The sequence below is a fragment of the Diaphorina citri genome, unplaced genomic scaffold, assembly GCF_000475195.1.
Source record: "Diaphorina citri unplaced genomic scaffold, Diaci psyllid genome assembly version 1.1 scaffold1712, whole genome shotgun sequence".
Taxonomy (NCBI): domain Eukaryota; kingdom Metazoa; phylum Arthropoda; class Insecta; order Hemiptera; family Psyllidae; genus Diaphorina; species Diaphorina citri.
Genome location: NW_007379138.1, coordinates 1 through 12902, shown reverse-complemented (window position 1 = coordinate 12902; position 12902 = coordinate 1). Strand labels below are relative to the sequence as shown.

Here is a 12902-nt window from a genome sequence, read left to right as displayed (position 1 = left end):
TTTATTTTGAAAAATACAATCCAAACGTTGAAAAATTCCAATCTGGACTCGCATTATGAGGAGACCTAAAATTGTAATTCTGCCAAACTGCTACCAATTTTGATAGAATCCATACAGGTGTCATTCCTCGTTGGCATTTTCCGAATCAGTCGTTACCCATTACATTGAGGGTCTTTTCTGACGAAATTCCTCTGTGCGGAATCCAGTACATAGGACTATGGACTATTGCACCCCAAAACAATGCGTTGATAAATTAGCAACTAATAAAGCGAATCGTGAGACTGCCGAAAATAATAAACAAAAGAATTTAACGTACAAGCCAAGGTCATACGGAATAAAAATAATAATTAACTCACTCAATATATTTCGTGTTAAACCAATACATTGCCCCTGCCAAGAAAATTCACTTTGAAGACGCGATTTTACACATTGGAAGCTGGACAACTCGAGATCGTTGCATTTTCCGTAGATTTTTTTTTTTTTTTTCAACAATTTGGTATTTATAAACATTCTATTTAATGTTTATAAATTGATTTGTGTACAATTCTACATGTAGGTAATAAGGCCCAGAGCCCCGGGATCAGTCCGTCCGATAACAATAGCAGGCACTCCCTGACCTCCAATAATTAGTTCCTGGTCCAAATATGTGAGTTCCTCTTCTCACTTTCAAATGCACCAAAAGTCGTGGACCTATAAGTGTCTAAATCTCTCCCAAATTTGTTTTGCCCTGACCTCCAATAATTAGTTCCTGGTCCAAATATGTGAGTTCCTCTTCTCACTTTCAATGGACCAAAAGTCGTGGACCTATAAGTATCTAAATCTCTCCCATTTGTTTTCAATTGTTGTATAGTTCGCAGCTGTCGAATTAAAATAAAAATACGTTTGCTTGACAATTTGATTTAATATGGATTTGTATTTTATTAATGGAAGATGGCTAGGAAAATATAATTAGTAAAAAAAAGGTATTACTTTTTGAATTATGTACAATAGAATTTAATCTGTTTACCGCTCTAAAAAATGACCCGTTCCGCTAAAACCTCCTTCCAGTTGATTTTATTTTTAACATAGAAAATATTAATAAATGTCTCTACGAACCCCGCAAACCAATGTTCAACGTAAAATTAAACGTTCGTTGGTGATTTATGTCCAGTTAACCCTTTGAGAAGCCTATTGCCCAAAACAAATGATCTGCGTAAAATTAACCGTTCTATGGTGTTATGCCCTAACCCTTTGAGCGGATTTGTGCCAAACTCATAATGAGATTCAATACGAAACCAATTTTCTTGCTCAGATTACTTCAATTTCATCAAATCCAGATTTAAGGAGAAAGATATAAAACCTGATAAGTAATGAATTCTAAACGCCACCACAGGCTAACTTCTAGTCTGGGATAAATACGTTTGCTTGACAATTTGATTTAATATGGATTTGTATTTTATTAATGGAAGATGGCTAGGAAAATATAATTAGTAAAAAAAGGTATTACTTTTTGAATTATGTACAATAGAATTTAATCTGTTTACAAAACAAAAACCAGGGACTTAGATTTCGCACACGAAAGAGAAGATTCAACTAATAGAAAATACACAAGACCTCATTTTATTCGCTAGGGGACCTCACAGGCTGGGTCCCAGTCTAATCCACTACCACAATCACTATCATTACAACTATCTAACGAATCATTACGAGTACATTTAGCTTTACTAGGTTCATTTCCTGAAAAGTGTGCCACACAGGTATCACATGAACAGTTTGGATTTTTAGAAGGTCCAATATGATGGCCCGGCTTTCGTAAAGAATTTACAACCGGTCCAAATTTTTCCGCTTTACTAAATGAGGAGTTGGAACCAAAACTTTGTTTAGGAACCGAAGTCTCTCGTTTCCCTACGCTAATTTTACTACAGAAAGTTTGCTGCGAAGAATCACTGTAACTTCCCGAGTCCAGAGAGTCCATTTTCTGTGGTCCTATCTTACGAGATGAATTTTGTTTCTCAAAAAGCGATGACGTCACAGAATTCAAACTGTTCAGGCGTGTTGGATTGTTACATTTACTAGCAAAACTCCAACCCAGCTCAGACATGCTACCATCATCAGAAATACTCGAAGAGTGCAAGCAAAGATGAGATCAGACATCAGAAGTTTGCTGAGTATCTCCAGAAGCGATCCACCACTTCCCCCTTTCCTTCTTGGAAATCCTCCACAGTATCCGTTACTTCAGTTTTCTCTGACGATGATGAATCTTCCAGCTCTTCTTCTTCTTCCTCGAGTATTTCTGATGATGGTAGCATGTCTGAGTTGGGTTGGAGTTTTGCTAGTAAATGTAACAATCCAACACGGCTGAACAGTTTGAATTCTGTGACGTCATCACTTTTCGAGAAACAGCTGTGGAGGATTTCCAAGAAGGAAAGGGGGAAGTGGTGGATCGCTTCTGGAGATACTCAGCAAACTTCTGATGTCTGATCTCATCTTTACTCTCGAGTATTTCTGATGATGGTAGCATGTCTGAGCTGGGTTGGAGTTTTGCTAGTAAATGTAACAATCCAACACGCCTGAACAGTTTGAATTCTGTGACGTCATCGCTTTTTGAGAAACAATATACCTTGTTTATCCTGCTCGAATGAGACTAAAAAGTCCCTTTACCCCAGCAGTCTAAACAAGGTCTCGTGTATTTTATGGGTTTAGCATTGTACAATGCATAATTATTACAATAGACCTTGCTTAGTTATAAAAAAAAAGAAAAATAATAATAATAATTAGAAGAAGATAGACTTAATTTTTCATGGTAAACTCTCAAGTAATTTTGGAATTTTAAATACTCGTATTCATGGAAGGGAAGCAACTTTTTGTACAGTTCAAGAAGATTTATTCTTTCACGAAAACAAGGATCATTGACTTGATTCCTTCCTTCTGAATACAAAGCTCATGCGTGGTACTCTTGTACTATCACATACGCAATAATTAATTAATTGTGTGCCTACAGTGGGTAATTATTTTAGAGAATTATGTACATTTGATTTTTTGTTCACATGAGCAATTACTTGAGTTTCGTTTACAATTCGAACGCAAAACTCGCAGCAAAAACTTCTAATACTATCCTCTACCTATTCCTGTTAGTAGAGTATATGAGAATTCGTGTAAATACACAATGACCAGTTAGTTTTGAGCAGGGTGGTTCATCGTAATCCACAATCCCATAAATAACCATTTCCATTTACCACTTGTATTCACAACTCTCAAATGGCACATCCTGAATAACAATGATTCCCATGATGATAATCAACTTCCTTTGTTGCTTGTTAGTTTCAAGTAATCTAAGCTTTACCTAGGGATTTTCCGCTAAATCTAATTTTAGTGCTTACTCATCTGATTCTCAAGGAACTTTATCAAAGTCTTGGATATTAAAAATAGAAATCTTTGTAGTTTGTAGGTACCTAAACATAGACACCCGACAAAAATTGACATTTTGTGAACCTACTAACCCACAATCAAATTAAAAGAGTATTCAACTTTATCTCAAGTTAAAAGAGTATTCAACTTCCTCTCCGGTTTGCTAGATATAGATCTAGCAAACCGGAGAGGAAGTTGAAAACAAAGGCTAATTTACGGCCTATGTAAGGCAGTCTCTATGTCTCAACCTTATTGTCTGACCCATGTCCTTACAAATATGTATACGGTTCAACGTACAACAAAAGTAAATAATACATGGCTTACCTTGGACGCTTTTTTCAGCGTATCCTCAATAACGAACACATCGGGTACACAGGGGAAGCTGGTCTGAATGGACGCATCCTTGGACACACGGGCTGGTTTCTTCTCGGGCACACTCGTACAGAAATGTGACGTGAACTGTTCCCTGCGGCGCGCCGTGGTGGGGCTATGTGACCCCACCCCGCTACAGATCTCACACATGCCTGGCTCCGGGGAAGATGCTCCCGTGCTGAGGGTGAACGTGTGGCGCCCGGGGAATAGCGTCGAGTGGTGATGGTTGCAGTCCACCGTCACCTTGCACGAGTTGAAACACTTCTTGTCGAACTCATGTTTTTGTCCGAATTCGTGTTTTTGTCCATACTGATGATCACCGTAGTGATTCTGTCCGTACGTGCGGTTTTGTCCAAAATCATGCTTTTGACCAAACTGGTGATTCTGTCCGAACGGATGACTCTGACTTTGAAATCCGGATCGCCTATAGGGAGAGCGGAACCGATCTGTATCTCCACTCCCGTAGCCAGAATCACCTGGTGGTTTGGACGACGAGAATACAATATTGCCGCGTTTATATTCGAACGACCGTTCCGGTTTGTTATGTGACAGGGTCACCTGTGCGTGTAACGACCATTGCTGAGTGATCTTGTGACGGTCCTGAGAATCGTTGATGATGAAAATGTTTCTGTCCACCATTTTTTACATAAATTAAAAAAAAATCTTTTGTCTTTCAAATTGGCTGATGAGCACTTGCTTAGTTAATTTAAAATTGACATTTGATTTAAGACTTAAGTCTACTTTTTTTATTGTTCAAAGAACTGATTAAAGTTTCTTAGACCTTCAAAAATCAAAGTAAAAATATTCAAAATGCGAAATCTACGTAAACTATTATTTTCGACCAACACTCTACAACAGTGAAAATTGCATCGATACACAATCTCGCATAGTGTGTGCCCTGATGCCAAAAATTTTTCTCTACTCTAGCAGAATGAAGAGTTTCATGAGTGTAAAATATTTTATGTTATCCGTACAAAACTAAACAATATTATTTATTAACATGTACCTATGGGAAAGACGGATGACGTCTTAGAGATGAAGTACATGAATTTTTGTGAAAAGAGTTATTAATTATTGTGAGGGTTCAAGTCTTTGCAGTTTGCATTTTAATTTGAAATTTAAGGTAAAATAATTTTCATAGGAAAGACATTGGAAAGAAGTGTCCGATAACTATGAAATCGGTATGAAAGTGAGAAACAAATATGTAAACCAGTCTCCTTGGACAAGCATGACTATTTGAAGGACTAAACCTTTAACTAAGGAATAAATAAACTTTTTGATTTTAATCAGGAAATTCAAATTCAATCAACTTTCAAGCGACACAAAGGGTCTAATTTGGAGATGTTTTTCTTGGATATTTCCAATATTTTAAAACAAAATCACAAGAGGAAAGGAGCTCCCTTCAGAACGCTGTGGTGGTTACGCTAGCAAATCTTTTTCTTGGATATTTCCAATATTTTAAAACAAAATCACAAGAGGAAAGGAGCTCCCTTCAGAACGCTGTGGTGGTTACGCTAGCAAATTTAATCCGGTCAGCTGGGCTTAGCCGCTCTAAAAAATGACCCGTTCCGCTAAAACCTCCTTCCAGTTGATTTTATTTTTAACATAGAAAATATTAATAAATGTCTCTACGAATCCCGCAAACTAATGTTCAACGTAAAATTAAACGTTCGTTGGTGATTTATGTCCAGTTAACCCTTTGAGAAGTCTATTGCCCAAAACAAATGATCTGCCTAAAATTAACCGTTCTATGGTGTTATGTCCTAACCCTTTGAGCGGATTTGGGCCAAACTCATAATGAGATTCAATACGAAACCAATTTTCTTGCTCAGATTACTTCAATTTCATCAAATCCAGATTTAAGGAGAAAGATATAAAACCTGAGAAGTAATGAATTCTAAACGCCACCACAGGCTAACTTCTAGTCTGGAAGCAGGGTGATAATTTGAGGGGAAAATCTACATAGTCAATTTAAAATTGAAAATTTGTTTATTATTTGTGAATTGACCCGCGGAATACTTGTGCCCGATAATGTCACGCTGTCATGTACAAGGGTTATGTGCATTTACATGATGCTTTAATCTTTAATGCAATAGATATTGTCAATAAAGGATTTTCACTGACTTTTTACTTCGTATGAAAACTGTCGCCGACGTGCGACGGACTGAAAATACCCTTCTTTACTTGCGCAGACAAACCAAATTGCGGGTCCAATTTCGCACGAGCACATTTTTCGAACCCTGTCGATTAAGCATTACATTGTCTAGACCTGAGAGAGAAGTGGGGGGGAGGGGAAGCTGTTAACGAAAGATAAATTGAAAATTCATGTACTTCATATTCATAACATCTTCACTGACAAGTTTTCATCTTGGCCTTCGGAGGGAATAAGCGTGTGAAATTCAATATTAGAGGAAATGTTATTTTTAAGTTTTTGCGAGAAAATCTTCTGCTTCGCAGATTTAAAGGAATTTTAATTGTGACTGAGCAGGAATGGTCGTCACAAATGTCGTTGCCCCGAACAACAAAAGATGTTGATTTGTTTAAGCAAAGCTTTGAAATATCAACAATTTTAAATGCTACTAGGACTAGATACCCCTAGATTGTGAGTCCAACGTTTTCCCATTATGTGACCTAGCTACATCATTTAAAATGCTGTTTCCATCAAATTTAGAACACAGTAAAACTTTTAGTAGTTTAAAATCACTAAAATACAATCGCATCCTACTTGAATTTCTGAGCAGACAATGAATGCATGATGAAATAATTTAATGGAAATAAAATGCATACATTTATTTCTTATCATCCATTTAGTTATACATTACGTTATATCTTTTATTAATTACTTGTTCATATTTAGCACATAAAGTTCACTACACACAAACTTCAACTCTCGAGAGAACTAAGAAAGCGCGATTAAAGTGCAAATGATTGATCTATTCAACTTTTATTTGTCTAAACAAGGTCTCGTGTATTTTATGGGTTTAACATTGTACAATGCATAATTATTACAATAGACCTTGCTTAATTATAAAAAAAAAGAGAAAAAAATAAAAATAATTAGAAGAAGATAGACTTAAATTTTCATTTTAAACTCTCAAGTAATTTTGGAATTTTAAATACTCGTATTCATGGAAGGGAAGTAACTTTTTGTACAATTCAAGAAGATTTATGGCATTTTAATTTGAAATTTAAGGTAAAATAATTTCCATAGAAAAGACATTGGAAGTTAGTGTCCGATAACTATGAAATCGGTATGAAAGTGGGAAACAAATATGTAAACCAGTCTCCTTGGACAAGCTGACTATTTGAAGGAGTAAACCTTTAACTATGGAATAAATAAACTTTTTGATTTTAATTAGGAAATTCAAATTCAATCAACTTTCAAGCGACACAAAGGGACGTTACAAAAAACTGGACCATTCTCATTTCTCCCCAAGCAAAGAGGTGATTGTACGTTATGTGAATACATTATGCAGTTCCTTTACACGGAACAAAATAGTTACGCGTGAACTCATTACACAGTCACAAGTGCACTCATTCATTTCTTAGTGTGACTCATTAGTGCTTCACCTTCTGTACTTCACTTGCATGAACTTCAATGCTTCACTTGCAGTTGGCGAAATGGAAAACATACGGGACCACCATTGAGGTATGTATATCTATCTGATGTGCTTTGAAATTAGCTGCAAAAGCACTTTGAAGAGGAATTGGGAACTGTAAACCCACTTTGAAGAGGAATTGGGAACTGTAAAAGCACTTTTAAGAGGAATTGGGAACTGCAAAAGCACTTTTAAGAGGAATTAGGAACTGCAAACGCACTTTAAAAAGGAATTAGGGGGAACTTCAAGAGCACTGTCAAAGGGTATATCGTATATCGTAATAATCGTATAAGGTGGAATAGAACCTTCTTTGGTGTTACATTAAATGAGGGCCTCTTCCTAATATGTAGTTGGAATATTTTGTTTATATTATATTTCGAAGTGTTTTTCACACTTAGAAGTGTTTTTTTTCACATCTGGATGGATACTTATGACTTATTTTTGTTTAAGGAGGAGAAAAAAAAAAAAAAAACACCTAATAGCAGAAAACGTCACATCCATCTTCAAACAACTGATTGTCATATTACTGTTAATATGTGTTGTACTGATAACTACCTTCACTGATGAGGTGATAAGGTATATTCTACGCATCGCACAGAATTCACACCCCCACACAACTCCTGCTTTGATTGACAGTATGTTCTGAACACACCTCTTTATCAGCTAAATGATACACTTGACATGGACTATGCTAATATTATGATTTATGAGATTGATGATGCAATATTTGTAAACACATCAACAAGGTGAAGACCATGTAAAATGCAATATTTCCCAAACTCACGTTCTTACACCTCAAAGTCACACATTTCTATTAGTATCTGCTATCTGTACATCTTAATATACAGGTAGAGACTCCGATAGTATCAACAAACTATGTACTTACTATATTGATAGAATACTTGTACGTTCACCAGCAGCAAGAGCAATATATCGATATGTGCATAAGGTATTAAACATCTATAATTAACATCAATATCACGGAGCTATAATTAAAAAGAACACAGGTGATAATTCTGTCACCTCTTCTGTACGATCTTTTAATTTATTTATTTACAAACTAAGCATCAAGGCAATGTGTGAAAGAGATTATATTTGAATCAAAGAACCTGGTCGTGTCATAAAGACATTTAAGGCAAATATGAAGCGGGTTTGATGTAATATACAAAATTGTCTCCAAAGAAACAAAAATGATACACCGTGGATTAGCCAATGGTGCATCATATGGCCTAAGTATGCGATGAACATTCCTTGATTTCCAAAGGAGTTTTTTAGGGATGAGGTGTTAGAATCATGGAAATCGAAGGTCCATTGAACAGATATTTACTGAACATTACTGAAGAATTATCAACAGATATCAGAGAGACATATTAACGAAACTTACGAACGTTTAGCGATTCAGCGAAGAATCCTGAAGAACTTAAGAGGGCATTACTAATTAAAATAGTTTGAAGAGCGGTAAAAATAAACCTGTGCATAGATCTATTAATATATGCATGCTCGATATACAGGATGTTCCAAATGTTGAGATACATCTTCTTTTCCTCATAGAATACAGGGTGTTCAAAAGAAACGCTCGCTTCTGGTCTAAGTAAGTCGTTTCGATCGAAACCAACAAAACTAAGTTCAAGCTGGATTTTGTATTACTTAGATCAATGGAAAAACTAAAGTTTAGCAACAACAACATTGAAACCAACTAAAACAAGTTCAGGCCAGATTTTGTGTTAGATCAATAGCAAAACTAAAATGTTAGCCTAGCAATCTAGCAAAATCCAGATTACAAATGTATTAACAGAGAGGAACCTCTTTATCAATCCCTCATTGTTGTTATCAATCCATATAACTGCCTATTACCTCTTATTGTGATGGTCAAATTATTATAATAGACACCAATTTAGTGGACAGATAATGTTCAGGGATTAGAACGTATTTGAACAAGGCCTTAATAGACAGCAATCTAGCATTTAACAACAGGCGATTGTTTACGTCACAAGGAATCACTTACGTAGGTAGTGACAGCTCAATTATTAGTAGATGACTAGGGAACTAGTTTAACAGGCTTTTTGATAAAAAAGAAGACAACGGGGAAGAATACTGTATAGGGCGAAAATTTACTCTTGAATCACGAGAAAAAATTGACCCTCAGGGATGCGTGATTGGACCTTTTTCGTTAACAAGCGAGTGATTCCAATCATATTGTCCAGAAAATAGCAATACTATCCTGACATTCACACTTGATTTCACTCTCAACATTAGCAGGAAGGAAATGTCACTTTGAATTTTCATCTCACTATATCCTATTATCATATGATAACACAAGATACTTTGGTACTTAGCATGACAATCGAACTAATAAATTGCTATTAATGAGTGAAGGCGAAGAGGCCTACTGATATACCTTATACAGGGTGGCCCAATTGCCTGTTAAAATTGGATGATGAATGAATTAATGCGTTTTAACTTGTGTTACAAATTTAAAGGTCTTTCTCTAGAGATTCGTAGAAGCTCAATCCATCTTTTAGGGCTTTTTGTCCCTTCACCTAAGCCTCGGAGTGTGCTCTTTTGTGTATGTGTATGGTCTTTCTCTAACTCAAATAGATATTTTATTTCGCTGTGTTTTGAGACATAAAATGATAATACATATATTCTGAGCTAGTCTCTTGGCTTTCGTACCGGTATTCTAGCTATGACATCCTACACAAAATCCATCCTTTAATCCCGTCATGACCTCATTTCAAGGTCTCCCTTCAATCAGTGATATTGTCATGGATTAAGGTAGACCCAGTATATTGTAAAATTAAAGTACTGTTAATGAGTAGTAATAGTAACACATAGGTTTTCTCACTTGGTAATACCGCACCAGGTTTACTAAGGACATTGCCTTCTTTGGACTTCCTCTTTGAAGGAGAGGCATTTGAAATTCGATCCAAAGAAATCTGTCCGAAACAGTCCTGTCCGAAGACATTTGTACGTTTTAAAGGCGCTAAAATTGCATAATTTTATTTCCACTTTTAACGCCTTTAAAACGAATTTTTCAGTCCCAATTAACCTATATTGGTGTAATATACAGATGGTGGTTGGCCAAATGGGTACTTAATATGGATACAGAACTATAAATGAAACAAGGTAAACGTTGAATCTACACTCGCCAGCTCAAAACGTTTCAAAAACTGGACCATTCTCATTTCTCCCCAAGCAAAGAGGTGATTGTACGTTATGTGAATACATTATGCAGTTCCTTTACATTTACACGGAACAAAATAGTTACGCGTGAACTCATTACACAGTCACAAGTGCACTCATTCATTTCTTAGTGTGACTCATTAGTGCTTCACCTTCTGTACTTCACTTGCATGAACTTCAATGCTTCACTTGCAGTTGGCGAAATGGAAAACATGCGGGAGGCGATTGTTTACGTCACAAGGAATCACTTACGTAGGTAGTGACAGCTCAATTATTAGTAGATGACTAGGGAACTAGTTTAACAGGCTCTTTGATAAAAAAGAAGACAACGGGGAAGAATACTGTATAGGACGAAAATTTACTCTTGAATAATCGAGAAAAAATTGACCCTCAGGGATGCGTGATTGGACCCTTTTTCGTTAACAAGCCAGTGATTCCAATCATATTGTACAGAAAATAGCATTACTATCCTGACCTTCACACTTGATTTCACTCTCAACATTAGCAGGAAGGAAATGTCACTTTGAATTTTCATCTCAAGTCTCTCCATTAAATTCAATGAACAGGATTATTGGGTTCTTATTTATTTGTTTGTTGTTACAGGATTATGGGTTCTTAATTGTTTATTTGTCCAAGAGAATTGTGTTGTTTATGACTCCGTCACTCAGTTGTCTACTGAATAACAAGCACAATTTTATGGGACCATCAGGCATAGATCTGTAGAATGTAGATGGAATTCATATTTTTCTAGTCGATCAGAGTAGGATATTTTATTATTTTCCCACCTTCGAAGAAAATACTTTATTCCAATAAGTCCCAAAAATATGGCTATTGATAGAGTGTCAAATTCAGCCGCCAAAAAGGGGGTACACATATTTTATGGACAAAATACACTTCTACACATAGTATGGGCAAGGCCAGAGCGCCGTTTCACGGATTGGTGCTTTTTGGTGAAGATAAATAGTCAACGCTGATACATTCACATTGATATTATACAGGATTGGTGCTTTTTGGTGAAGATAAATAGTCAACGCTGATACATTCACATTGATATTATACATATTGATGGTAATATTGTTGATATTGATAGTCATAATGTGGATATCGATTGTATTATGTTGCAGCCAAAAACAAGCAACATATTTGGAGGTAAACGCAAGAAAGTATTTGGAAGTACCTCAAATATTCAGTTGCAAATAGGGTGAGAAAACTGTTTCTACCTAAAAACAAATTTTGAACTTAAGTAAACCTTTTGTAATCCAAGTTTGAACCCAAATGGGATAAAATTTTTCCACAATAAATACTCAATTTAATGGGACAAAAAAAAAATAATAATAATAATAAAAAAAAATAAAAATAACTTCCGGGCGAGGGACAATCTTCCTTTTGGATCAATATTCTTTTCGTCACCCCCCGAAAACATATTTCAGCAATCAACCTCTCTCAACTTCCCAATAGTGTGATCATCAGGAGACGATATATCGATATGCCTGGAATGTCCTACGACTAGAACCACAAGCAAAGACTACATTCTAAACTCGCAAACAAAGATAAAAGCATGGACATTCCTCAGGCGAGTAACACAGTAGCTTCAGTGGCCTCAAGGAAGAAGAATGACTACGCGAGGAAATTACGACATTGCAGGCCAATTCTACACCGATAATTGGATTTACATTTTCTGCGGTCTTCCGTCGCACACATTGTTGGGAGCTGTTAAAAGAAGAGATGCCACAAGATGAGAAAAGGAAGAAGAATGACTACGCGAGGAAATTACGACATTGCAGGCCAATTCTACACCGATAATTGGATTTACATTTTCTGCGGTCTTCCTTTCAGAGTCGTCGCACACATTGTTGGGAGCTGTTAGAAGAGATGCCACAAGATGAGAGGGAACTGAGTGAATTCTACAAGTCCCCATGTACTACGAGTTCGTAAACAAGTTACGCTCAAATCAAGTGTAAACAATTTTATTCTGTCCAAAATAGACTAAAATGTCCATTTATTTTTGGTGAATTGTTAAGAATGGTACTGAAAAGTGACACCCGAAAACAATTCAACAAAAATAGAAGAGGACCCTACTTTTCAGACCTATTCTTAACAAATAAAAAAAGTAAAGGGAAATTTTAGTCTATTCGGACAACTAAACTCAATTTTCAGTCCCATTCTTAACAATTTACCAAAGATAAATGGACATTTTAGTTTATTTTGGACAGAAAACCAACGTTATTGATCTTGGACAACACTAATATTTCTTTGAATCTAAATTAGCTCTTTAATCTAGACCGGGGATCAGCCGGTTTCTATCCATCAGGAAAGGTTAATTCTAATGTTAATCTATTTTGAATTCTAACATCAGGTTAA

General features: G+C 36.0%; 1 protein-coding gene across 1 annotated transcript; it reads right to left on the bottom strand.

Moving 5' to 3' along the window:
* Positions 1-1449: 1449 nt before the first annotated feature.
* Positions 1450-5163, bottom strand: LOC103516970. Its single transcript, XM_026829223.1, has 4 exons — positions 3703-5163; positions 3216-3322; positions 2145-2382; positions 1450-2101 (listed from the first exon to the last, which is right to left on the bottom strand). The coding sequence occupies exons 1-4, from the start codon at positions 4396-4398 to the stop codon at positions 1607-1609; spliced, it is 1536 nt and encodes a 511-aa protein (XP_026685024.1). The 5' UTR covers positions 4399-5163; the 3' UTR covers positions 1450-1606.
* Positions 5164-12902: the final 7739 nt, after the last annotated feature.

Coding starts and splice junctions, on each gene's coding strand:
- LOC103516970 (XM_026829223.1), bottom strand. CDS start 4,398: ATGGTGGACAGAAACATTTTCATCATCAACGATTCTCAGGACCGTCAC. Junction 3,323..3,702: donor AAGCGTCCAAGGTAAGCCAT/GTATTATTTACT, acceptor GAAAATCCCTAG/GTAAAGCTTAGATTACTTGA. Junction 2,383..3,215: donor GAGAGTTGTGAATACAAGTG/GTAAATGGAAAT, acceptor AATCCTCCACAG/CTGTTTCTCGAAAAGTGATG.